This window comes from Lithobates pipiens, unplaced genomic scaffold, assembly GCF_037356315.1.
Source record: "Lithobates pipiens isolate NorthernLeopardFrog02 unplaced genomic scaffold, aLitPip1_a1.2 Scaffold_30, whole genome shotgun sequence".
In the NCBI taxonomy this organism is placed as follows: domain Eukaryota; kingdom Metazoa; phylum Chordata; class Amphibia; order Anura; family Ranidae; genus Lithobates; species Lithobates pipiens.
The window spans coordinates 50,255,135-50,281,583 of NW_027507791.1; the positions used below are offsets into that span (position 1 = coordinate 50,255,135).

Sequence of the window (26,449 nt, forward strand, 5' to 3'; positions counted from 1 at the left end):
AGCATATGTGGTGGGGTCTGACAGTAGGGAATCATTCATCCGCCAGGACGCAAGAGAAGGGGAAAGGCCTACATGTGAGGTATGGAAGGCCACAACTTGATGGTCAGACCATGGGCATGGGTGAATAGTGGTGTGTGCGGAATTGGCTAACAGAACTGGAGAGGCAAAAATGTAATCTAATCTAGCGTAACTATCATGAGGATGGGAGTAGTGTGTATATTCCCTAACGCCAATGTTCAGGGCCCTCCAGGTGTCGATGAGTTGTAATCTATCAAATGATTTAGTGAGGAATTTAGGGAACGCCTTGGCGCTATGTGAAGTTTTGCTCCTGTCCCCCGCGGGATTTGCCACTAAATTAAAATCTCCTCCCACTATGAGATGAGGAGAAATATATCTGTCAAGAGTACGCAGGAATAAATGATAGAAGGCTCCCTGTGCAGTGTTTGGGGCGTACAAATTAGCAATCGTAATTTCTTTGCCCTGCAACGTACCCTGAACAATAAGAAATCTGCTATCTTGGTCTTTAAACACATGTGAAGGTTCAAACTGAACAGTATTACGAATAAAGATTGCCACTCCTCTGGTCCTGGACTCAAAGGAAGTAGTGTAGCGTAGTTTGTACGACTTATCAAAAAATGTAGGGCAGGCCCCCGAGGAAAAGTGCGTCTCCTGCAGCATAATAATGTCCGCACCAATCTGCTTATAATAGCGGAAGGCCTTCCTCCGTTTGTGGGGGGAATTAAAGCCCCTCACATTATCCGAAATAACGCTGAGACCCATGGTATCCAAATTGTAATCGCATACGTGCGCGTGAATTACAGGGTGAGCTAGGAACCCCATAGTAGAGTCCAGAACCAGAGGAGCCCCCAGCGGCTATCACCAGGCCCAAATTAGTGTATACAAGGCCGTCAGGAGGTCCGCTGCTAAACGGAAATCCATCAGCCTCGAGGTTACTTTCAGAGAAATCAAAACCAGTCGTGAAGTCAGCAAAACAAATAAACATAAACGCAAAAAAAAAACTTAACACTCTATGGGGTCTGGGTGGAAAATCCAGCCAGATCAAGAATAATTTGTAAATAATGAGCCTTGCGGCCCAACTGCCACCCGCTCCACACATGCCCCACAATAGGTAAAGGGCGCTAAAGATCAGAGAGTCAAATCGGTGGTGGATAAAGTCCACCGATACAGTACCCAGAGCCCTGGGACCGAGGACGTGTGGGGAATGGTGTGCAGGTATGGAAGGGGGGGAGCGCTGCTCCAAATATCAGAGGAGAGGAGACTCAGGAGAGAAACCACAACACCAAAGTCACCTCTCTCAGCCTCCGGGGACATGGAGAAAACAAAAAAACAAAAACAAAAAAAAGAGAGAAAAATGAGCCGAGTCCATGCGGGGCATAAGGGAATGGGGACTCAGGAAAGTTCGAAGTAAAACGAAACCAGTCAAAGGAATGCCCTCTTAGTGAATTATGGAGAGGCGACCGTGACGTCAAACATCTGGTAGTGGCTGAAGTCTGCGAGACCGTCTGTCCCTCTGAGGCGATGGCGTAGCCCAAATGGGGGATGGACGTGGTGTCGACGGGTGTCGGGGTGTACGTTGTCCCTCCAAGAGACCCAGCTTCACCGAAAATTTCTTTGCCTTCGGCAACCGTAGAGGCGATGTGAGTGGAGCCGTTGTGAGGTACGATCAATTTAAATGGGAAGCCCCAACAGTACCGTATTTGAGCCGTCTGCAAGGTAGAGGTAACTTCCTTCATCTTTCTTCGCTTCTCCAGCGTAGCCGGAGAAATATCAGGGTAGATCTGGACGGAGGCACCATCCAGTTGAATGCGTGGCGTGTTACGTGAGGCACGAAGGATTTCCTCCTTTATAAGATAGTCCTTGAGACATAATACAATATCCCTGGGTGGTTTCTCGGGGGGAGGTTTAGGTCTCAGCGCTCGGTGTAAACGATCGCATGTAAAGGCTTCGTTAGGTTGGTTCGGAAGCAGTAGTTGAAACAGGCGAACGATCGTAACGGGGAGGTCAGTCACCGATTCAGGGATCCCTCGCACCCGAACGTTATTCCTCCTGTTGCGGTTATCCAGGTCCTCCAGGTGGTTTTGAAGCTGAACGACCGTGTCCCCGAGCAGCTCATGGTCCCTTCGCAAATCCAAATAGGCCAGATGAAGTTCGTCGTGTTTAACCTCCAGGAGATCTGTCCTATTTCCAAGGGCCGCCATCTCCTGCGATAACACGCTTGTGGATTTGCGCAGCTCCGCTTGGAATTTCTTCGCTAGCCTGTCATACATGTTAGCTAGGCTGTCCTCTAGGTCCGCTTTGGTTAAGTGAGTGTCTCCCGTACCTTTGAGTGAGCCCGCCGGCCGCGAGGCCTCCTCAGCCATGGGGGTCTGGGCGCCATCTTGGGACATTTCTTGTCTGTCCGTGGTCCGTAGGAGATAGGCCGTCAGAGAGCGTTGAGCGGTTTTCCGCTTGCCTTTCTTGGACGTCGGCATGCACGAGTGGTCCCGCAGGAGAGTGATGTTGTTTACGGGCCGGTAGACGGTCCGGATCGTCCTGGGGAGTGTTAATTATTCTCCGCTGTCCCGGGAGCTCCGAGTCTTAGCTTCTGCCTCGTTCCGCGCCGCGCATGCGCCCCCCGAAAGTCCATTAATTTTTAACGTGTTTCCAGGTAGACAGAACTAGCAAAGGAAGTCAGTGTTGCCGCCTTCGGCGGCGAGATTGACATCTCACCTGCCCCGTCACCTGGTATGGAATTAAAGGGGAAGCCCTACTGTGAAAAAACACCCCCTTCCTGAGCTGTACCAGGCCGTGTGCCCTCAAGAATGGGGGGTGCTTTGGGGAAGGGGGGCCCTGCAGCCCCCCCCACCCAAAAGCACCTTGTCCCCATGTTGATGAGGATAAGGGCCTCTTCCCGACAACTCTGGCCATTGGTTGTTGGGGTCTGCGGGCGGGGGGCTTTTCGGACTCTGGGAGCCCCCAGATACCGCCCCCCCCCACCCTATGTGAATGAGTATGGGGTAAAATGTACCCCTACCCATTCACCTGGGGAAAAAATTTAAATAAAACACAACTCGAAGTTTTAAAATAATTTTTCTTGATCATACATCACGGGACACAGGAGCTTCATTACATAATGGGTTATATAGGCACCTCTGGTGATTGGACACTGGTTGACCCCAATTAAGGAGAATTCCTCCCCTATATAACCCCTGCCATATGGGAGGCACCTCAGTTTTTTCGCCAGTGTCTATGTTGGTTGGTCACATAAAACTTTAGCTCTATGCAGGTCCCTACAGGGGCCCAAGGGCTACAACAAACCGATTCCATACCTCGGGCCAATATTTGACTCCCAAGATGGTATGGTACCCGGGCCTCGTCAGCCGAAGAAGCGAGGTTTGGCCTGTAAGTCCTCTCCTTTGGAAGACTGGGCTCTGGGAAAACCAGACTTGGTGTACTGTTTACACAGAGCACACAAAAGTTTCTGGCAGAGCTTTTTACATGGTCCAGGTAGGAGGCTCTTCCGAGAAAGAGCCCCAGATAAACCTGAAGGTTGGCTAACACTGCCCGCCGTGATGGGTGAAGGCTGGAATTTGTCTGGTTCAGCAATTCCTGCGGCAGGGACAGGGACGCTCAGTGAAGCCTGGTTCTCCAGCTGTCTCACGTCTCCACTGCAATCCCTGCCACAACAAGGTAACACAGGGGTCCCACATAGTCTGGGGGTCCCACGCAGCTCCGGTGGAGTTCTCCTTTCCCCCCCTGGATCCCGCGGTCCTCGTGTACGTACGCCGGGCACATTCCCGGCCTAATGGAATAGGGGGGAGTGTGGTTGTGAGCCGTGCACGTTGGTGTGCACGGCGCTGTACTGCGCAGGCGGCAGTTTTAAAAAAGCCCAGAGCATCAGGGGGCTGTAAGTGGAGACACAGGAGCTGTGGGCAGCAAGCATCCCAAGGGATTGGATCCAGGCAAACCTTAGACACCTACTCAGCATCAGGTTGTGCAGTTTAAGCATATATATTTATTGTGAGACTTTAAGCACAACAGTGATTGCACTTTGTACTAGTACCTCTGCTTTGTAGCTTAGGACTATGTCTCCTCATAAGAGGGTCTCAGGGGGAGGTAACAAGGGCACTGGTAAATCACCGCCTAGGTCCAGGGGTTCTAAAAGTGCCTGTAAGTTACCATCACCCCCCCCCCCCCCGCAAGACTGGAGCCAGCCTCTCAAGACGAGTCAGTGCCCCTGTCAGGTTTTGCGGCCTCTCCTAATGTCCCAGCCCTGGTTTATGTCACTGAGGACTCCCTTAAGGCTACATTGGAGGGTTTTGAAGGGAGAATCATGAATTTTATTTCTGCTTCCCTGAAATATAGCAGGAAAAGGGGTAGATCCCCTCCCTCTGCTGAGATTCCTCTTTCAGATGACACTTCTGACAATGAGGAGAGATTCCTATCTTGGGACAGGGATCATGAGCAGTCAGATGAATCAGAGGAAGAGGAGAGAGTCCCCTCCTCCCAGGCACTCAGAAAACAGGTGCAGTATTATACTGAATTGGTGCGTACCACATTCAGAATGCCTGCTGCTGAAGTCACTACGTCCTCTTTTTCTTCCCTGGGAGTCAGGAAAGCCCCACAGACTGCCTATTCCTTTCCAATTCATCCCTTAATGGATGAATTGTTGTATGAGGATTGGGGACATCCCGATAAACTGTTTGCTCCTCCTAAAAGGTTTTCTATGCATTATCCTCTGGAGGAAAGTTTCACCAAGAAGTGGGGGGGTCCCATCTGTTGAGGCGGCTGTTTCTTGCGTGAATAAAAACCTGACTTGTCCCTTGGATAATGCTTAAGTATTTAAGGATCCAACTAATAAGAAGCTGGAAACCTTATTAAAAGCCTCCTTTTCCATGACTGGCACTGTGGTGCAACCTACAGTCGCAGCCGTCGGGTTGTGTTAGTTCCTCAAGGAACAGGTTAAGCAGATGCTTGGGCTCCTTCCCAGTGTGGAAGTAGAAAACTATGCAGAACTACCTCATAGTCTGTGTTTCATGATTGATGTGATTTTGGATTCTGTCCAACAAGCATCACGTTTGTCCCTCATGTTGGTACACATGTGAAGAGCCCTATGGCTAAAAAATTGGGCAGCTGAGCTGTCATGCAAGAAGCATTTGATTGGGTTCCCTTTTAAATGGGAACGTTTGTTTGGAGAAGAATTAGACAAATTCGTCCAAAAAATTTCAGGGGGTAAATCTACTCTCCTTCCAGTCAAAAGGAGCAAGCGTCCTGCATTCAGGCGTGCTCTCTCTCCCGGAGCATCAAGCTCTAAGCAGTGGCGACGGCCTTCTCAACCCTCCTCTACAGGAAAGGCTCAGGGCCGAGCCCAGGGACAGGAAAAGACTTGGGGGCGAAAGCCTGCCAAGCAGAGCCCAAAAGCTTCCTTGTGAAGGGGCGCCCCCGCTCGGCCGAGTGGGGGGAAGGCTCCTGCGATTTGCAGGAGCCTGGCGGTTAGAGATCCGGGACAAGTGGTTGATCTCTTCGGTATCTTTGGGCTACAGGCTAGAGTTTCAGGAGATTCCACCTTCTCGCTTTCTAAGGTCAAGGATCCAGTAAAGCAAAAACCGCTATTTCGGGCCTTAGATCACTTACTATCCCAAGGGGTGATAATAGAAGTGGACCCAAAAGAACAGGGTTCAGGGTTTTACTCAAATCTCTTCACCATTCCAAAGCCAAATGGAAGTGTCAGACCTATCTTCGATCTGAAGGATCTGAACCGGTTTTTACGCATCCGGTCCTTCCGAATGCAGTCAATTCGCACTGTGGTCTCCTCCCTGCAAGGGGGAGAATTTATGGCATCAATAGATATCAAAGATGCATATCTCCATGTGCCAAATTTTCCCGCACACCAAAAATTTCTAAGGTTCGCGGTAGAGCGGCGCCATTTTCAATTTGTGGCCTTGCCGTTCGGGCTTGCTACGGCCCCTCGAGTCTTCACAAAGATTCTGGACCCTCTCTTAGCAAACCTAAGAGCTCAGGGTATAGCTGTCATGGCTTATCTAGACGATTTGCTTCTCATGGAGAAAACAGCAGCGTTCCTGAACCGCAGCTTCACCAGAATGCTAGAACACCTGGAACGCCTAAGTTGGATCATAAACCTAGAAAGATCGTCCCTACAGCCTGCCACCAGGTTGGAATACCTGGGCATGATCATCAACACCGCTCAGGGCAAGGTGTTTCTTCCAAGGCCAAAGGCCTTGGCCATTGGGGATCTGGTGCACCTTATTCTGGGCAGAAGATCTTCCCCCATTTGGTTGTGCATGAGACTGTTAGGGAAAATGGTCGCCTCCTTCGAGGCCGTCCCATTCGCCCAGTTCCACTCAAGGCCTCTGCAAAGATGCATCCTTGCGGCTTGGAACAGGAAGCCCCAAGCCTTGGATCTTCCTATGCGTCTATCCCCAGGGACATGCAAGAGTCTCGTCTGGTGGTTACAAACCAAGAATTTGCTGAAGGGCAAAACTTTTCTTCCTCTTCCATGGAAGATTATCACAACAGATGCCAGCCTGTCAGGCTGGGGAGCAGTATTGGAGGAGATGTGCTCGCAGGGCAATGGTCTGCGATCGAGAAGCTATTGCCCATAAATATCTTGGAGATCCGGGCAGTTTATATGGCTCTCATAAAGTGGTCTTACAGACTACGAGGTCTCCCGGTTCGGGTTCAGTCCGACAATGCCACAGCAGTGGCTTATATCAATCACCAGGGCGGTACCAGGAGTCTGGTGGCCCAAAAAGAGGTGAATCGCATACTTGTCTGGGCAGAAAAGCATGTTCCGTGTCTTTCTGCAGTCTTCATTCCAGGAGTGGAAAATTGGCAGGCGGATTTTCTGAGCCGCCAGCAGTTGTGCCCAGGAGAATGAGCTCTGCACCCCGACGTGTTTCAGAACATATGTCGCAGGTGGGGTACTCCAGACGTAGATCTGTTTGCATCCAGGTTCAACAGGAAACTGGACAATTTTGTGTCAAGGACAAGAGATACACTTGCTCAGGGGTCAGATGCTCTGACAGTTCCCTGGGATCAGTACAATCTGATCTATGCCTTCCCCCCGAGCCCGCTTCTGTCGCGGTTCCTGGGAAGAGTCAAGAGGGAGACAAAGTCGGTCCTTTTGGTGGCCCCGGCTTGGCCCAGGTGACCATGGTACGCAGAGATCATGAAGCTGGCAGTAGGCAGGCCATGGATCCTCCCTCTCTGGCCAGATCTGCTCTCACAGGGTCCAATCTACCATCCTGCTTTACGCAGTCTGAATTTTTACGGTTTGGCTGCTGAGACCCACATTCTGAGAGACCGTGGCCTTTTGGGGCCAGTCCTTTCTACTCTGGTCAATGCCAGAAAGCCGGCCTCCAGGCTTATTTATTACAAAATCTGGAGGGCATATGTTTCCTGGTGTGAACTCAGGAAATGGCATCCTAGAAAGTATGTCATTAGCAGGATCTTGGCCTTTCTCCAGTCAGGCCTAGAAATGAATTTGGCCATAAGCACGATCAAGGTGCAGATTTCGGCCCTGTCAGTGTTTTTTCAGAAGCCACTTGCATCGCATTCCCTGGTGCGGGCTTTCATCCAGGGGCCATGCGGATAAGACCGCCAGTCAAAAGTCCGGTATGCCCATGGGATCTGAATTTGGTTCTCTCGGCTTTGCAGGGGCAACCATTTGAACCTTTGCATCTGGCTTCAATAGTTCTCCTGACTAAAAAATTGGTCTTCTTTGTAGCCATATCCACGGCTAGAAGAGTATCAGAACTGGCAGCTCTTTCCAGCAAGGAGCTGTATCTAATTATTCATAAGGACCGGGTGGTCATGCGTCCCAACAGGTCCTTTCTACCTAAGGTGGTTTCGGGATTCCATTTGAATCAAGACGTAATCCTACCATCCTTTTTTCCGGACACACAGTCCGCAGAAGAAGAATCTTTGCACACTTTGGATGTGGTTAGAGCAATCAGTATTAATCTTCAAGCAATTGCTCAGATAAGGAAAACTGATTGCTTGTTTATTTTGCCGGAAGGCCCTAGGAAGGGCCAGGCAGCATCAAAATCCACTCTCTCAAGGTGGATTAGACAGGTTATTTCTCAGGCCTATAGTGTAAAGGGGAAGATTCTTGGTCATCAGTCCACACATTCACCAGATTCTATCAGGTGGATGTCAGAGGGCAAGAGGATATCGCCTTCGGGCGCAGTGTACTGCAGACTGCAGTTTAGATCCTCCGGTCCCTGGCAGTCTATAATTATGATCTGTGTCTCCCTCCCCTGAATCTGAGCATTGCTATGGGACATCCCACTGTGTCCCGTGATGTATAATCAAGAAAATGGGATTTTTATATACAGCTTACCTGTAAAATCCTTTTCTTGAGAGTACATCATGGGATACAGGGCTCCCGCCCCTCTTGGGTTTTACGTGGTTTCTTATTGCTTTGCTACAAAACTGAGGTGCCTCCCGTATGGGAGGGGTTATATAGGGGAGGAATTCTCCTTAATTGGGGTCAACCAGTGTCCAATCACCAGAGGTGCCTATATAACCCACTATGTAATGAAGCTCCTGTGTCCCGTGATGTACTCTCAAGAAAAGGATTTTACAGGTAAGCTGTATATAAAAATCCCATTATTGCACAGCTCCGGGGGTCTCCTTCCATCATGGCGGTCTTCTCACCGGACTCCTCCGCTATCTTCTGCTAGCTCTTTTACTAGCGGAGAAGCCCAGCTTTCTTCTTTGTCACCGGCCGGGGGTCTTCTTCCAACTTCGGGGGTCTTGTCCCCCTCTTCGGTTCTTCTTGCCTGGCCTCTGCTTTCTTCTCCCAGCTCTTTTACTAGCGGTGGCCCGGTCTTCTGTCGCCGCTGCCTCCTCTTCCGACTTCGGGGGTCTTGTCCCCCTCTTCGATTCTTCTTGCCGGGCCATTGCTTCCTTCTTCCAGGTCTTTTACTAGCGGTGGCCGGTCTTCTGTTGTCGCCGCTGCCTTCTCTTCTCTTCTGCTCCTCTTCTTCCTTGAAATGTTGACTCGATGCTCTCTCTGGCTGCAATGACAGGGACGCATTTTTCGTTTTATAAGCGTTTTTAAAGGTGACCTATTTTTTTTACATTAAAAATCTCAAAAATGATGGCAAATGAAGAAAAACCATTAAAAAATATTTTAAGCAATTGCAAGTGGACAATCCACAACTTGTGGCAAGTGACATGGCAGGTGGAAAGTGACCTGGCAAGTGGACAATCCACAACTTGTGGCAAGTGACATGGCAGGTGGCAAGTGATGTGGCAAGTGGACAATCCACAACTTGTAGCAAGTGACATGGCAGGTGAAGTGGCAAGTGACGTGGCAAGTGGACAATCCACAACTTGTGGCAAGTGGACAATCCACAACTTGTGGCAGGTGACGTGGCAAGTGGACAATCAGCAACTTGTGGCAGGTGACGTGGCACGTGACGTGGCAAGTGGACAATCCACAACTTGTGGTAGGTGACGTGGCAGGTGACGTGGCAAGTGGACAATCCACAACTTGTGGCAGGTGATGGGGCAAGTGGACAATCCACAACTTGTGGCAGGTGACATGGCAAGTGGACAATCCACAACCTGACGTGGCAAGTGGACAATCCACAACTTGTGGCAAGTGACGTGGCAAGTGGACGATCCACAACTTGTGGCAGGTGACGTGGCAGGTGACATGGCAAGTGGACAATCCACAACTTGTGGCAAGTGACGTGGCAAGTGATGTGGCAAGTGGACAATCCACAACTTGTGGCAGGTGACATGGCAAGTGGACAGTCCACAACTTGTGGCAAGTGGACAATCCACAACTTGTGGCAGGTGACGTGGCAAGTGACATGGCAGGTGATGTGGCAAGAGATGTGGAAGGTGATGTGGCAAGTGGACAATCCACAACTTGTGGCAGGTGGGGAGTGTCTATGTTGTTAGCTTAACTAAACGCTTCTAGATGCAAACGCAGTAAAACGCCACTAAATCGCAGTAAAAATCTTGGCAAAACGGGCGTTTCTAAACGCCGGTTTCAGCATGTGTCCAGCAGAGTTTGCACCGGCGTCTCGTGTGCAAGGGGCCTTAGAAATCTGATCTAAGACACAGCAAATTGATACATTTCTCTGCTGCTGCTGGAAAAATGTACTATAAACCCCCTCCTTGTTAAGATGTTTAACCGGTTCCCGACCAGCGCACGACGATGTACGTCGACAGAAGGGCACGGGCAGGCATATTGGCGTACATGTACGTCCAATCTTCAATGCCGCCCTGCCATCGGGAGCGCGCGCGCGGCGGCACGCTCCCGCGTTGGTCGGGACCCCCGTGAGTCCGCTCGCGGGACCCGCGGACTCGATCGCTGCGGGCATACACGCGATCGTCTCACGGGACGGCTGAATGGAGGAAATGCCGTGTAAACAGCATTTCTCCATTCTGCCTAGCAACTAGTGACGCTGATCTCTGTTCCATGTGATCGGAGCAAAGATCAGTGTTCACTAAATGAAAGCCCAACCCCCCCACAGTTAGTAACACACCCCTAGGAACACTTAACCCCTACACTGCCACCCACTGGTTAACCCCTTCACTGCCAGTGTCATTTACACAGGAATCACTGCATTTATATAGCAGTGATTGCTGTATTAATGACAATGGTCCCAAAAATGTGTCAAAAATGTCCAATGGGTCCCCCACAATGTCGCAGTCACAATAAAAATCACTGATCGCCGCCATTACTAGTAAAAAAAAAATAATAAAAAATATTAATAAAAATGCTATAAAACTATCCCTATTTTGTAAACGCTATAACTTTTGCGCAAACCAATCAATAATCGCTTATTGCAATTTTTTTTTTTACCAAAAATATGTAGAAGAATACGTATCGGCCTAAACCGAGGGAAAAAAATGTTTTTTTTATATTTTTGGGGGATATTTATTATAAAAAAAAGTAAAAAATAATGTGTTTTTTTTTCAAAATTGTCGCTCTATTTTTGTTTATAGCGCAAAAAATAAAAACTGCAGGGGTGATCAAATACCACCAAAAGAAAGCTCTATTTGTGGGAAAAAAAGGACGTAAATTTTGTTTGGGAGCCACGTCGCACGACCGCGCAATTGTCAGTTAAAGCGACGCAGTGCCGAATCGCAAAAAGGGGTCTGGTCTTTGACCATCAAAATGGTCCGGTCTGTAAGTGGTTAAGCAAGATAATATGCAATCTGGGGATGCACAGCCAGGTTTAGTACTCCTTCCAGATGAGGAATTAAACCCTGAATCAAACCAAAGGGAAAAACTAACCTGGAAAGTGCAAGAGAATCTTAAAGCTGACAAAGAAGAACTGCTGTTTAATATCAATGACTTTTGGTCTAATACTGTTAAAAGCATTTCAGCTCTGTCCCAACAATCTCATGAGCCATTACAACTAGAGGGCCCTATCAAGCAATTGAATGTTGCTTATAAGAGTTATCAAAGACTGTGTGTTAAATATACTGATCTCTTAAAGCGGTACAACACTCAAGGGTAATTGGAAGAATTAAAGGGATTTGAGGAGCTCATTCTTGAAAGACAATTTAGTGGTGCAAACAAAGACAAAGGCAGAAGTGAGAATAACACAGCTTCATTAATCCAGATCTTATCACTCTGCATCTACTCTATGCGCCACAAGATCTTCCAAATCTTTACAATCAAGATCTTCTGCACTCAGTCAACAACTCATAAAGGCCCATGCAGATGCTGAAGCTTCTAAAATTCAGGCAGCTTTCGCCCAAAAGAAAGCAGAAATGGAAACTGAAGCTCCACTCCAGAAAGCAGAATGGATGTTTTGGAAAAACAATGTGAGCATGCCACAGCCATGGCAAGGTTAAGGGTCTTAGAACAAGCCACTAGTGAAATCGAAAGAGACAACAGTTGCAGACATTCAGTTGTATCTTATGCCTCAGATTATTCACATACCTCTGCAGAGCGCCAACTCCCTGTCATAGCAACCAAAGCACTCAAAGTCTCTTATCTTCACCTATTTTACCTCAAGACAATTTGCCTTTATATCTTCCAGTACACCAGACTTCAGCATCTCAGCAAGCAGCAGACACTGGTATGCACATAACAGACCACCTTACTTTGGCACTAACCAAGTACCTCCTGGCAAGCGCACTAATCTACAGCTACAAACCAACATGTCGATGAACTTTAAGCCAGTTCCAGCATTGAATGCCTTTGCACCAACATATGTTCCCAAGTCCCTTAATGTCAATGCACCAGCCATCACAACTAACTCTGTTGCAGTTGCAGTCATGCATCTAAAGTCTGAGAGCACAGACATGTCCCAGTTTGCTAAATACATGCTCTGCAGAGAGCTCACAAAGACAGGCCTCGCCAAGATTGATGACAAGCCTGAAAATTACAGAGGCTGGAAATCCACCTTTAAGGCCACTATGAGTAACCTAGACATCAATGCCACAGAGGAATTAGATCTGCTCATCAGATGGCTAGGTCCCCAATCAACTGAACATATCGAAAGGCCCAAAGCAGTTCACATTGACAACCCCACTGCAGGCCTTAATTCTGCTTGGGACAGACATGAACGTACCTTTGGCAGCCCAGAGGCCGTCTAAAGTTTCAAGAACTCAGTGATGATCTATTAGAGCTTCAACTTGCTAAGGCGGACATCAACTTTCCTGGTCTCAGTTACCTTGACACCGCTCGTGGCATCAACCCTATTTTTCTCAAGCTACCATATGGCATTCAAGAAAATGGACAATGCTTGGATCAAAGTATAAGGAAAATCATAAAGTTGCCTTTACTCCTTTTTCCTACTTCTGCGAGTTCATCAAAAGAATTGCAGTCACTAAGAATGACCCAAGTTTCTCATATGGTGACTGTAACTCTTTCCAAGATCTATGAACACACGTATGACACACAGAGACCATAGAGGTCCAGTGTTAGTGAAAAGGACTAATGTTCTACCTGCACCTGCTACAGTTCTCAAAAAGACTGATCAAATCAAGAAAATTGAGAATCCAAATCGCTAATGTCCGATACATAACAAACCACATCCACTTAAGAAATGTATCAGCTTCAGAAAGAAAACCCTACAAGAACGCAAGGAACTTTTAAAGACATTTGGAATTTGCTACAAATGCTGTGCCTCCACAGAACACTTTCCAAAGGACTGTAAAGCTATCATCAAATGTATAGAGTGTGACAGTGATGACCATGTACAAGCTCTTCATTGATATCCACACAACTCTACTACACTCACAAACAATCTTCCTGAGGCAAGGCAGGGAGCACACAGATCAAACAGTACCTTCCACCTTAGGGCTCTCTACATGTACAGAAGTCTGTGGAGAAGTACTCTGTGACAAATCCTGTGCAAAGATTTGCTTGGTTGTATACCCCAAAGGTCAACCTTAAAAGGCCATAAGACTGTATACTATTCTGAATGAGCAGAGCAACAGATCTCTTGCAAGAACACAGTTTTTTTTTGAATTGTTGAATATAACAGGAGATGCTCTACCTTATACCCTGATCACTTGTGCCGGCATTGCAGAAGTCTTGGGTAGGAGAGCCAGCGGTTTTGTAGTTGCTCCCCTGAATGACAATGTGGAAATATTCTTGCCCACTATCACTGAGTGCAACCAAATCCAAAGCAACAAATAGGAGATCCCTACTCCTGAAGCTGCTTTTCACCATTCTCACTTGAAGGACATAGCTGACCAAATACCAATCCTCGACAAAAGTGTTGATATCCTGCTGTTACTCAGTTGAGACATCTTAAGAGTGCACAAGGTTCATCATCAAATCAGTGGTCCACATGATGCACAATTTGCTCAGTGTCTGGATCTAGGCTGGGTCATCATAGGCAATGTCTGTCGAAAGAAAGGCAGAAGGTCTTACTCGGTCTCTTCCTTTAAAACACACGTCCTGTCAAACGGACGGACTACTTGTTCTGCACAACAACCACATCAATATAATGTGAAAGATAGACTGTTTGAAAAAGTGCACAACAGCACATCATACAAGACGATAAGGAAGCCCTTCATTTCTGGGATGGCAGCACAGTGTTCGAGGTAACCACTAAAGACAATGAGTTGGCAGCTACCATGGAAGACAAAGAATTCTTGAAAACCATGAGTAAAGAGTTCTACCAAGATGATTCCAACAGTTGGGTAGCACCTCTACCATTTTGTAGAAAGAGAAAGTAAGAGACTGCCAAACAGGGGACATGCAGAATCATGGTTTGTTTCTTTACAACGCAGTTTGAACTGGAAGCCTGAGATGAAAAGGCACTTTGTGGACTTTATGCAGAAGGTATTTGGGAGAGATCAGACTGAGGGAAAAGCATCCCAGCAAGCATTCCAGCAATCTGGGTGTCAGGAGAATACCTGTGTGCAGAAGGGCCATTAGGTGCACGCACAATAGCGTGAATATTGGTGCACCTTGTGACAGCACTTGGTGCCAGATGCATTATTTAAAGGGGGCTAAAGCCTTGCTGTCCGGCCTACAGCGTTTACTGAGACCCCTTCTATCCATTATTCTACTTACCTGATCCTTATCTGACTTGGCTGGTTCCTGATCTCCCTGCTTGCTGTCGCCTCTGATCCTGGCTTGAACTTTGACTACTCTTTTGTATACCATTCCTGTACTTGATCTGTCTGTGTTTGACCCGCCCTGTCTTCACCATCTAGCCTTCTGCTTGTGTCATGCTGCTGGACTACAGTGCACCTTCCTGCTGTCTGCCACATCCAACCTTCTGCTTGTATCCTGTTGGTGGACTACAGTGCACCTCCCTGCTGTCTGCCACATGCAGCCTTCTGCTTGTGACCTGCTGCGGGACTACAGTGCACCTCCCTGCTGTCTGTCATATCCAGTCTTCTGCCTGCTTCTGGACTAAAGTACACCTCTCTGCTGTCTACAGTATCCAGCTCTCTACATCAGCTACCAGTCAGGCACTTGTGCCTCTTTGTACTCCTGAGCCCCTGTCTGCTCTACCAGGGGTTCCTGAGTCAGAAGTACACAAGAGGCCTCTCATTGCATTCCGGGCTCTACCATTAGGTACGTGACACTGAGCCTGCACCTCCTCTAAAGGAAGGAGAAGAATGTTGGTACCTACCATGGTTTGGTGTCTACCATCCTCGCAAACCTGATCAGATTAGGGTGGTCTTTGACTCAAGCGCTCGTCATGAAGGTGTTTCACTCAATCACAATATTCTCACTGGGCCTAATCTGAACAACAATCTTTTAGGAGTTTTACTTCACTTCAGACAAGAGCCAATTGCTGTTATGGCTGACATTCAGCAAATGTTCCACTGTTTCATCATCCGTAAATACTGTAGAATCTTCCTCAGGTTCTGATGGTACCGCAATAATGTCAATGATGAAGTCATGGACTACCGGATGAAGGTACATGTTTTTGGTAACAGTCCTTCTTCTGCAGTAGCAATTTATGGACTAAGGAAAACAGCTCATGTGGGTGTGAAAGAATTTGGATCCGATGCTTGACAGTTTTTCAAAAGGAATTTCTATGTAATCTCTGCCTACGGAAGAAGAAACCATTGACCTTCTCACTAGAGCCCAGAACGTGCTCGCCATGACAAACCTCAGACTTCACAAAATAGTCTCCAACAGCGACAAGGTCATGAGAGCCTTTCCTTCTGATGACTATGCTATCAGTTTGAAGAAATTCCAACTAGGATCTGACCTTTCCGTTACGCAACGCAGTCTTAGATTGCTTTGGAATGTTGAGCAAGACACATTCACATTTCAAGCATCAGTCTGTGACAAGCCTTTCACAAAAGGAGGAGTTTTGTCTACAGTGAACAGCATTTATGATCCGTTGGGTTTCATAGCACCTCTCACTATTCAGGGTAAGATACTGCTAAGACAACTTACCTCGGAAAACTCGGATGCCCCCTTACCCAAGGAGAAACAACAAAGATGGGAATCCTGGAAACAGTCTCTAAATGCTTTGGAACTGTCAGGGCTGGCTTAGCCCTTCCTCCTCTGGGCTGGCCACTCAGCTGTCGGCTAATTGCCAGCTCTCTTCTCTTTCCACAGTTACCAGCTGTTCCCGATGATGCTCGTCTGACCTGCCTATTTAAAGCCTTCCAGCTCACTTTTTCCTTTGCCTTCGCGTTGGTCACATCACAAGGAACAGGTTACATTCCTCATTTCCACTGCTGGTTTTTCGATGGACCCAGTGAAACTGTCGGCAGTCCTACAGTGGCCTCGACCCGTGGGTTTACGTCCTCTGCAGCGTTTCCTGGGCTTTGTCAACTATTGGAAGTTTATTTGTAACTTCTTGTCTCTGGTCAAGCCTCTGACTGATATGACCAGAAAGGATGGTAACTCACAGAGTTGGTCTCCAGAGTCCATTAAGGCCTTTGAGACTCTCAAGGCTGCCTTTGTTTCTGCTCCTGTGTTGGCACATCCTGATCCTACATTGCTTTTTATCCTAGAAGTTGATGCTTCTGAGACTGGAGTTGGCACCCTTCTGTCTCAACGTCCTAACTCTGAGAGCGCTATGCATCCGTGTGGCTACTTTTCCATGAAATTGTCACCTGCTGAGTGCAATTATGAGACTGGTGACAGAGAGCTGTTGGCGATAATTTTAGCCCTGAAAGAATGGAGACATCTCCTTGAAGGTACCACTGTGCCCGTTCTTATTCTTACTGACCATAGGAATCTTACAGTCTTGTCTGAGGCTATGCAACTCTCTCCCAGAAGGGCGCGATGGGCTCTTTTCTTTTTTCGAGCTTTAATTACATTGTCTCTTTCTTACCCGGTACTAAGAATGTAAGGGCTGATGCCTTGTCACAACAATTTTCCTCCACTTCCAAGTTGGAGTCGGTTCCTGTTCCTATGATTCCTCCTGATCGTATCTTAGATATGGTTCGAACCAGTCTTACTTCTCCTTTGGGTGACAAAATTCTTGCTGCTCAGGTCCATGCTCCTCCTGATAAACCTTGTGATCGCTGCTTTGTCCCAGAGAGTCTCCGTACTGCAGTGCTCCAGACTTACCATTCTCCCAAGGCAGCTCGCCATCCTGGGAAGAATCAACTCATTTGGGCCATCTCCCAACAATTCTGGTGGCCTAGTCTACGGGCTGATGTTACTGCCTTCGTAGCTGCCTGTCCCTTGTGTGCTCAGAGTAAGACTCCATGACACCTTCCAGTGGGCCTCCTACAACACATACCCAATGGAGAGAGGCCCTGGACTCACCTGTCTATGGATTTCATTGTGGAATTGCCCAACTCCCAAGGCAACACTGTTATCCTTATGGTGGTTGACTGTGTCAGGAAAGTTTCCCTCCACTGGTAATATCAATCATTTGGCGTGCAGTACTGAGATCCACCAGCAGGTGTCTCCCGGCAGTTTGGAGCTGTCAGAAGAGCTTTTCCCTGCTTAAATTATGTCATCTCTGGTCCGCAGTACTGGCGTCCACCAGCAGAGGGATCCTGGCTGTGTGGAGCAGGTATTACCTTCTGCAGTCAGGCGTCACATAACTGATAGCAGCCATTGTATAAATACCCAGCAAGTGCACACACACCTTGCCCTGGTATTGTCCTTGTGCCCTGACCTGCAGCCTAGATACCTGATCCTTGTTTCTTGCATCCTGCCTCCTGAACCTGTTGCAACCTGATCCCTTTCTCCTTGTCCCCCCATCTGCTGACCTCCTATTTATGACCCTGGCCTGGCTTGACTACGACTCTGGTACTCCCTTTTGCTACATATGCTGGTTTGTTTGTTTATCTTCACTGTCTGGTTGTTTGGTTTGTTCACTCAGTTTGTATTGGTGGTGTGTTCACATTTATATGCATTTACTCTAATAAACTTACTTTTACCTATTTATGTCTGGTTCACTCTGTCACAGTCACTTAGTTCTGGTCACTTCTAGTTCATGACAGACCGGTTCTCAAAGATGTGTCAATGTATTCCTCTTAAGAAGTTGCCCACCTCTAAGGAACTGGCTTACATTTTTGCTTGGGAGATCTTTCGCTTACATGGGCTACCCAAGGTGATTGTCTCGGATAGGGGCAGTCAGTTTGTCTCCCTGTTCTGACGAGCCTTTTGTGCACAGTTGGGAATCCAGCTTGCGTTCTCTTCTGCGTATCACCCACAGTCTAATGGGGCCGCAGAACAAGCCAACCAGTCCTTGGAGCAATTCCTACCTTGCTATATTTCTGACCATCATAACAACTGGTCTGACCTATTACCTTGGGCAGAGTTTGCTCACAATAGTGCCTTGAATTCTGCCTCCTGATTTGTCCATTTATGGCGAATTATGGTTTCCAACCTTCCACGTTGACTGACTCGTTTGTTCCGCAGAGTATTCCTGCGTTAGAGGAGCATCTCCATGGTCTTCGTTCCACTTGGGTACAAGTCCAGGAGGCTTTGCATCATGCTAATGATGGGTACAGACTCCATGCTGACCGCAGACGCCTGCCTGCACCTTCCTACCAGGTTGGGGACAGGGTGTGGCTGTCATCTCGCAACATCCAGCTTCATGTTCCCTCTCTGAAGTTTGCACCTCGGTTTATTGGGCCTTTCCGTATCCTTCGCAGGATTAACCCAGTAGCTTACGCGTTGGACCTTCCTCCTAGTATGCGCATCTCAAATGTGTTTCATGTCTCTTTATTGAAACCATCGGTCTGTAACCGATTTACCAACTCGGTGCCACGTCCTCACCTTATTCAGGTTGAGAACCATGAGGAGTATGAGGTACAATCCATTGTTGACTCCCGTAGGTTCCGTGGACACATACAGTACTTGGTGCATTGGAAGGGGTACGGTCAGGAGGAACGCTCCTGGGTTTCATCCTCTGATGTACATGCCCATGTCCTCCTCCGTGAGTTCCATAGACTGTTTCCCCTCAAGCCCGGTGGCCCTCTGAGGGAGAGGGGTCATTGAGGGGGGGCACTGTCAGGGCTGGCTTAGCCCTTCCTCCTCTGGGCTGTCGGCTAATTGCCAGCTCTCTTCTCTTTTCACAGTTACCAGCTGTTCCCGATGATGCTCATCTGGCCTGCCTATTTAAAGCCTTCCAGATCACTTTTTCCTTTGCCTTCGCATTGGTCACATCACAAGGAACCATTTCCTGCTGTTTGTTTTAAAGACTGGCTTGCTGACATCCCTCCTGGCTTCTTATCCTGCTTGCGGTTGCTCACCTTGGATCCCTGACTTCCGGCCTGGCTGATTACCTGATCTGGTTAATGAACTTTGGACTGGCTGACTACCCGATCTGGCTACTGGACTCTGGCTATGCTTGACTACGCTTTTTTCTATTTACCTTTTATTAATAAACAAGTGTGATTTGATTATACTTCTGTCTCAGTCTGTTTCATGGTTTCTGACAGGAACAACTCCAGATACCACGCTCTTATACCCTAGTATCCTTAAAGAATGCCACAAGAAGAGAGATCCATGTCTTCGCTGATGCATCCAACTAAGCCATCACCGCCGTGGCTTATCTTCAGGCTACGGATTCCAGCAGTGAAGTGGGTGTAGGATTTATCATGGTCAAGGCCAAGCTCACACCAAAACGAGCACATACTATTCCAAGGCTTGAACTTTGTGGTCTGTGACTGGCTGACTACCCGATCTGGCTACTGGACTCTGGCTATACTTGACTATGCTTTTTTTCTATTTAACTTTTTATTTTTATTAATAAACTTGTGTGATTTGATTGTACTTCTGTCTCTGTCTGTTTCATGGTTTCTGACAATGCTGTCACTTCCTCCAATGACCGTGGCGGCCTATGCAATAAAGAATAGGTGGGAGGGGGAGATAGGACCCATAGAAGACGATGAGTGGAGTGATGCCCTAGACACATGTAAAATGGTATTTCCCTAACTTTCTGATCGATTGACCCAAATCTTCATAACACACAGGGCATATCTCACACCGCTCAAAATTTCAAAGTATAAAAGTAATTATTCCAATATCTGCCCCAAGAAACTGGCACCTTTTTTTCATCTTCTGTGGAAATGCCCCAAAATCCAGATGTTTTGGTCACAAGTGGTGAGATTCCTACATGACACGATGGGCTCCCCTATAACACTTCAGCCAAAACTCTGTCTTCTGGGAATCTTTCAGGACCCTCACTCTAATAAATTTACTAAATTTTTTTTACACAAAATGCTATTCTCTGCACGGAAAGTTATTGTCAGAGTGTGGATGAGACCAGATCCCCCAAATATCTCACACTGGATCACGGAGGTTAATGCCATACTGCCACATAAAAAAAAAAACTCATATACACCCATAGAGGATGCCCCTCCAAATTTGAAAGAAATTGGGAAAGATGGCTTAAGAATTCTGCAACGTGTATATAGTCGGACAGACTCTTGGTGGGTACCGATATGAGCCCTGGGTGGGCCTGGAGGGATGGACAGAGATGATTACCCTAAAGCAGGTTGTCATACGGGATTGTTTGCATATGACTGGTACCAACCAGGATATATCTCATTTATATGTTTCATAGTTTCATAGTTAGTTAGGTTGAATAAAGACACCAGTCCATCCAGTTCAACCTGAATGAGTGTCCACAATTGTCCTTTCCCCTGTCATTGCTACACCCACAATGGTCCCTATCCTCAAGGAGCCCACAATCCAAGGTTCCCATTCGTATTCTAGGGCCAATTTTGGACAGAAGCCAGAAGCCAATTAACCTACCTGCATGTCTTTGGATTGTGGGAGGAAACCCACGCAGGCACAGGGAGAACATGCAAACTCCAGGCAGGTAGCGTCATGGTTGGGATTTGAACCAGTGACCTTCTTACTGCTAGGTGAGAGTGCTAACCACTACATCACTGTATACCTTTGTAAATGTTACTAAATAATTTCATGTAAGGAAAAGTATGTAACACACATTTGTCACAGATTTGATACCCTTTATTTTTGTATGTGCCATAATTTTTTTCAATAAAGTTTTGGATTGAAAAAAAAATACAAATTATGATGACATAAAACACTGCACAAATAGCAAAGAACATAGACCAAGGAAAGAACAAAAAAATTAAAAATAATAAAAAATAATACTAAAAAGTGATGACCAAGATACCATATGAAGATAATGATAACATGAAGTATATGGACTACAAATACCAGCATTTGATTCTTCGGGCAAGGAGCCAGCTATCTTCATGATGATGAACATAAAACAACCAAAAACAGAAGGGCTACAAATACCAGCATTCCCTATGGTAACATAAAATGTATGGACTACATGGGTCAGCATTCAATACATAAGGCAGGGGTCCAGATTTCTATGTGATGATAGACATGAAAGTACTAACGGTACCCACATGCACAACTGGCCACCGGATGGACTAAAGTGTGTGTATGTGTATATATATATATATATATATATATATATATATATATATATATATATATATATATATATACACACACACACACACACTGTATAAACACTGGATATGTATGGATATATGTGTGTATAAACAATGTCAGTATACTATACAATGCCTTAAAAAAAGTATTCATACCCCTTAACATTTTTAACATTTTGTCATGTTACAACCAAAAATGTATTTTATTGGGCTTTTATATGATACACAAAGTGACACATAATTATGAAGTGGAAGGGAAATTATGAATTTATTTTTTTACAAATAAATATGTGAAAAGTGTGGGGGGGGGGGGCATTTATATAGCGCCCCCTGAGTCAATACTTTGTAGAACCCCCTTTCGCTGCAATTACAGCTGCCAGTCTTTTTGGGGGTGTCTCTACCAGCTTTGCGCATCTAGAGAGGGACATTTTTGCCCATTCTTCTTTGCAGAATATCTCATGCTCTGTCAGATTGGATGGAGAGCGTCTGTGAACAGCAATATTCAAGTCTTGCCACAGATTCTCAATTTGATTTAGGTCTGGGCTGTGACTGGGCCATTCTAACACATGAATATGCTTTGATGTAAACCATTCCATTGTAGCTCTGGCTGGATGTTTCGGGTCGTTGTCCTGCTGGAAGGTGAACCTCCGCCCCAGTCTCAAGTCTTTTGCAGACTCTAACAGGTTTTCTTCTAAGATTGCCCTGTATTTGGCTCCATCCATCTTCCCATCAACTCTGACCAGCTTCCCTTTCCCTGCTGAAGAAAAGCATCCCCACAACAGATGCTGCCACCACTTTGTTTCACGGTGGGGATGGTGTGTTCAGGGTGATGGGCAGTGTTAGTTTTCTACCACACATAGCGTTTTGCTTTTAGGCCAAAAAGTTAAATTTTGGTCTCATCTGACCAGAGCAGCTTCTTCCACATGTTTGCTGTGTCCCCCACATGGCTTCTCGCAAACTGTAAATGGGACATCTTATGGCTTTATTTCAACAATGGCTTTCTTCTTGCAACTCTTCCATAAAGGGCAGATTTGTGGAGAACACAACTAATAGTTGTCCTGTGGACAGATTCTCCCACCTGAGCTGTGGATCTCTGCAGCTCCTCCAGAGTTACCATGGGCCTCTTGGCTGCTTCTCTGATGAATGCTCTCCTTGCCCAGCCAGTCAGTTTAGGTGGACGGCCATGTCTTGGTAGGTTTGCAGTTGTGCGATACTTTTTCCATTTTCAGATGATGGATTGAACAGTACTCTGTGAGATGTTCAAAGCTTTGGATATTTTTTTTATAACTTAACCCTGCTTTATACTTCTTCACAACTTTATCCCTGACCTGTCTGGTGTGTTCCTTGGCCTTCATGATGCGGTTTGCTCACAAAGATTCTCTAACATAAAGGGCTTCACAGAACAGCTGTATTTATACTTTGATTAAATTACACAGGTGGACTCTCTATTTATTAATTAGGTGACTTCAGAAGGCAATTGGTTCCCTGTAATAGAAATAAAAGTGACAAGTTTTTTAAAAAAAAGCACAGTGTAAAAATAAAAAATAAAAGGTAAAATAAATGTTAAATGCCCCCGTCCCACCGAGCTCACGTGCAGAAGCGAACACATATGTGAGTAGCATCCGCATATGAAAATGGTGTTCAAATCACACATGTGAGATATCGCCGAGATCGGTAGAGCAAGAGCAATAATTCTAGCCCTAGATCTCCTCTGTAACTTAAAACATGCAGAGGAGGAGGGATATGTACCCCTCAGACTCCTCCCACAAATGCAGACTAGCCTATGGGCAGCCTTCTTACAAGTGGTCCATATAGTGAACGTGGTAGTGAGTAATTCACTTTAAGGTTTGGAGGAAAAAGGATTTCATCTCCAAATACGGAAAGGTTTCTTCACAGTAAGAGCTGTGAAAATGAGGAATAGACTTCCTCCAGAGATGGTTCTGGCCAGCTTAGTAGATTTGCTTTAAAAAAGGCCTGGATTCTTTCCTAAATGTACATAATATAACTGAGTACTAACATTTATAGGTAAAGTTGATCGAGGGAAAATCCAATTGCCTCTCAAGGGATCAGGAAGGAATTTTTTTACCTGCTGGAGCAAATTGGATCATGCTTTGCTGTTTTTTTGTTTGTTTTGCCTTCCTCTGCATCAACTGTGGGTGTAGGATTGTGTGTGTGTGTATACGGGATTGTATGTTTTTTTGGTTGAACTGGATGGACTTTTTTTCAACCTGACTTACTGTGTAAAAATGTAATATACTGCAGTAAACGTACACAAACGCACCTCCAATATACTGCAGGAAACATACAAGAACGCACCTTATTATACTGCAGTAAACGTGCGATAATGCACCTTAACCACTTCGCGCCCACGCTATAGCCTTCTTTTTGGATGCTAACTGCCGGAAGGGTGTCCCTGGACGTCCTCCTGTTTACTTACCCTCTGTGCGCTGCCGTGGGCACGCATCAGGGAAGTTCTGTGCTGGCCGTGTTCCTTGGACACAGCCAGTCACGGATCGCTGTAAATGGCCAATCACAGCGGCTGTTTACAGCGAGATCGGCGTGTCCAATGGGAGATTTCATATGTAAACATGAGATCATCTCTCATCGCCGGCTCTGAATCGCTGCAGAGATGCAGCGGTTAGTGAAAAAAAATGAAAATAAAGTGCTCATCTGTCCCCACTGCCATCTGTCCCCACTGCCACCTGTCAGTGCCATCTGCCCCCACTGCCACCTGTCAGTGCCATCTGTCCCCAGTCCCACCTGCCCCCAGTGCCACCTGTCGCCAGTGCCATCTGTCCCCAGTGCCACGTATAAGTGCCATCTATCATCAGTGCCACCTGTCATCAGTGTCACATCAGTGCCACGTGTCATCAGTGCCACATGGTGCCATCTGTCATCAGTGCCATATCAGTGTCATGTCATCAGTGCCACATATTACTGCCATCTGTCATCAGTGCCACGTATCAGTGCCATCTGTCATCAGTGCCACCTGTCAGTGTCACGTGCCATCTGTTATTAGTGTCACATGTCATCAATGCCAGGTATCAGTGCCATCTGTCATCAGTGTCATGTGTCATCAGTGCCACGTATTAGTGCCATCTGTCCTCAGTGCCATGTATTAGTACCATGTGTCATCAGTGCTACGTATTAGTGCCACGTGTCATCAGTGCAACGTATGAGCGCCATCTGTCATCAGTGCCACATATTAGTGCCATCTGTCATCAGTGCCACGTGTCATCAGTGCCACGTATTAGTGGCATTTGTCATCAGTGCCACGTATAGGTGCCATCTGTCATCAGTGCCACGTCAGTGTCACGTGTCATTGTCCTGGTGCTCCAGGGCCTTCAAAAGTGTAATAAGTAGTCAACAAGTTAGATGTGTAATTTATGCTCCTAGAACATGTGACGGCGCTCCCTGCATGTTGGGCCTCTCTAAGTGGCCAGACTGTGGAAAAGTCCCACATATGTGGTATAGTAATACTCAAGAGGAGTAGCAAAATTTATTTTGGGGCATTATTTGTGGTATACACATGCCTAGTGAGAGAAATAACCTATTACAATGACAATTTTGTGGAACAAAAATCAAATAAAATAAAAAATCTTCAATTTGAAAAGAATTGTGGGAAAAAATGACAACATCAAAAAGCTCACTATTCCTCTTACTAAATACCTTGGAATGTCTACTTTCCAAAAAGGGGTCATTTGGGGGGTATTTGTACTTGCCTGGCTTGTTCGGGTCACAAGAAATGAGATAGGCCACCAGTACATCAGATGTGATCAATTTTGTGCGATTCGCTCCACAGTTTGTAGACTTTCTAACTTTCACAAAGACCAAATAATATCCACTAATTTGGGTTATTTTTTACCAAATATATGTAGCAGTATAAATTGTGGCCAAAATTTATGAAGAAAAATTAATAATTTGCAAAATGTTATCACAGAAACAAAGAAAAATGCATTTTTTTCAAAATTTTTGGTCTTTTTTCATTTATAACGCAAAAAAAAAAAAAAAAACAGAGTGTTTACCACCAAAAGAAAGCTCTATTTATAGGAAAAAAAGGACAAAAAAATAATTTGGGTACAGTGTTGCATGACTGAGTAATTGTCATTCAAAGTGTGAGAACACCGAAAGCTGAAAATTGGTCTGGGCAGGAGGGGAGTTTAAGTGCCCAGTAGGCAAGTGGTTAATATACTGCAGTAAACACCCCCCAAAACACTAAACTATAAGAATGAATGGTCGCACTGCACTAACACTACACTATCACTATTTTCACTCTACACTGTAGCACACTAACTTTCTAGTAGATATGAACAGAGGCCTTTTCTATCTCTCTCCACTCCAATATCACACTCCAACTCTATTCCATACACTTATTCAGATTACAATCTTAATCAGATCACTTCTATATATTTATATATGGTCAGAATATGGAGAACTTTACTCTGACATGTTATATGTAACATAGGATTTGTTATATTCTGTTGTGTGGACATAATTGTAATGTGTAGTTAGGTGTATGTGAAAGGTCAGCTTCAATCATACATGACTCAGAGCCATCATTTTATATTCCTCTCTATAGGTGAGGATCTGCCGGATCTGATTCTGCTGGATGAATTCGGACATTCCCTGACTCCGGAGCTGAAAGGTAAATAAAACCTGTAGCGTATGTATCACAGGAATCACTTTGTGTAAGGTGCGGAGATGGTGTTGGAATAATTACACTTCATTTGTACCATCTACTCCACTGAGGGGCTTCTAGATCTGAATATTTAGAAATTATAATGATGATTGATGTACACCGATTATACTGGATCTGGGGTCTGTCTTCTCTTACCAGGTTCATAGTTCTTGAATACTAAATTGTATTCCATTTTATTCCACGGCCAGAAGCTCATTGCAGGAAATGGATCTATAAAATGTGTTCCCACCAATGGACCACTGTATTCTGTATTTCCCTTTATAAACTGTAGCCTGACAACTTCAGATGTCGGAATGCTTCTCTCTGTGTGAGGTATTGTGACATCATAACCCAGCATATGCGTTTATGAATTCCTTATTACATTCCTAGGTATCATCTGTAATATCTTAAAGTGGTTCTAAAGTCTGAAGATTTTGT

General features: G+C 46.1%; 1 protein-coding gene across 7 annotated transcripts in view; it reads left to right on the forward strand.

Annotated features, from left to right (window-relative positions):
• Nucleotides 1–26,449, forward strand: part of LOC143942800 (NACHT, LRR and PYD domains-containing protein 3-like) — a 415,453-nt gene that overhangs the window by 136,450 nt on the left and 252,554 nt on the right. For all 7 annotated transcript variants that reach the window (XM_077464200.1, XM_077464197.1, XM_077464199.1 and 4 more), the window contains exon 6: nt 25,913–25,978. In XM_077464200.1, the coding sequence (XP_077320326.1) occupies nt 25,913–25,978 (66 nt within the window). The remainder of the gene's footprint in view (nt 1–25,912; nt 25,979–26,449) is intronic.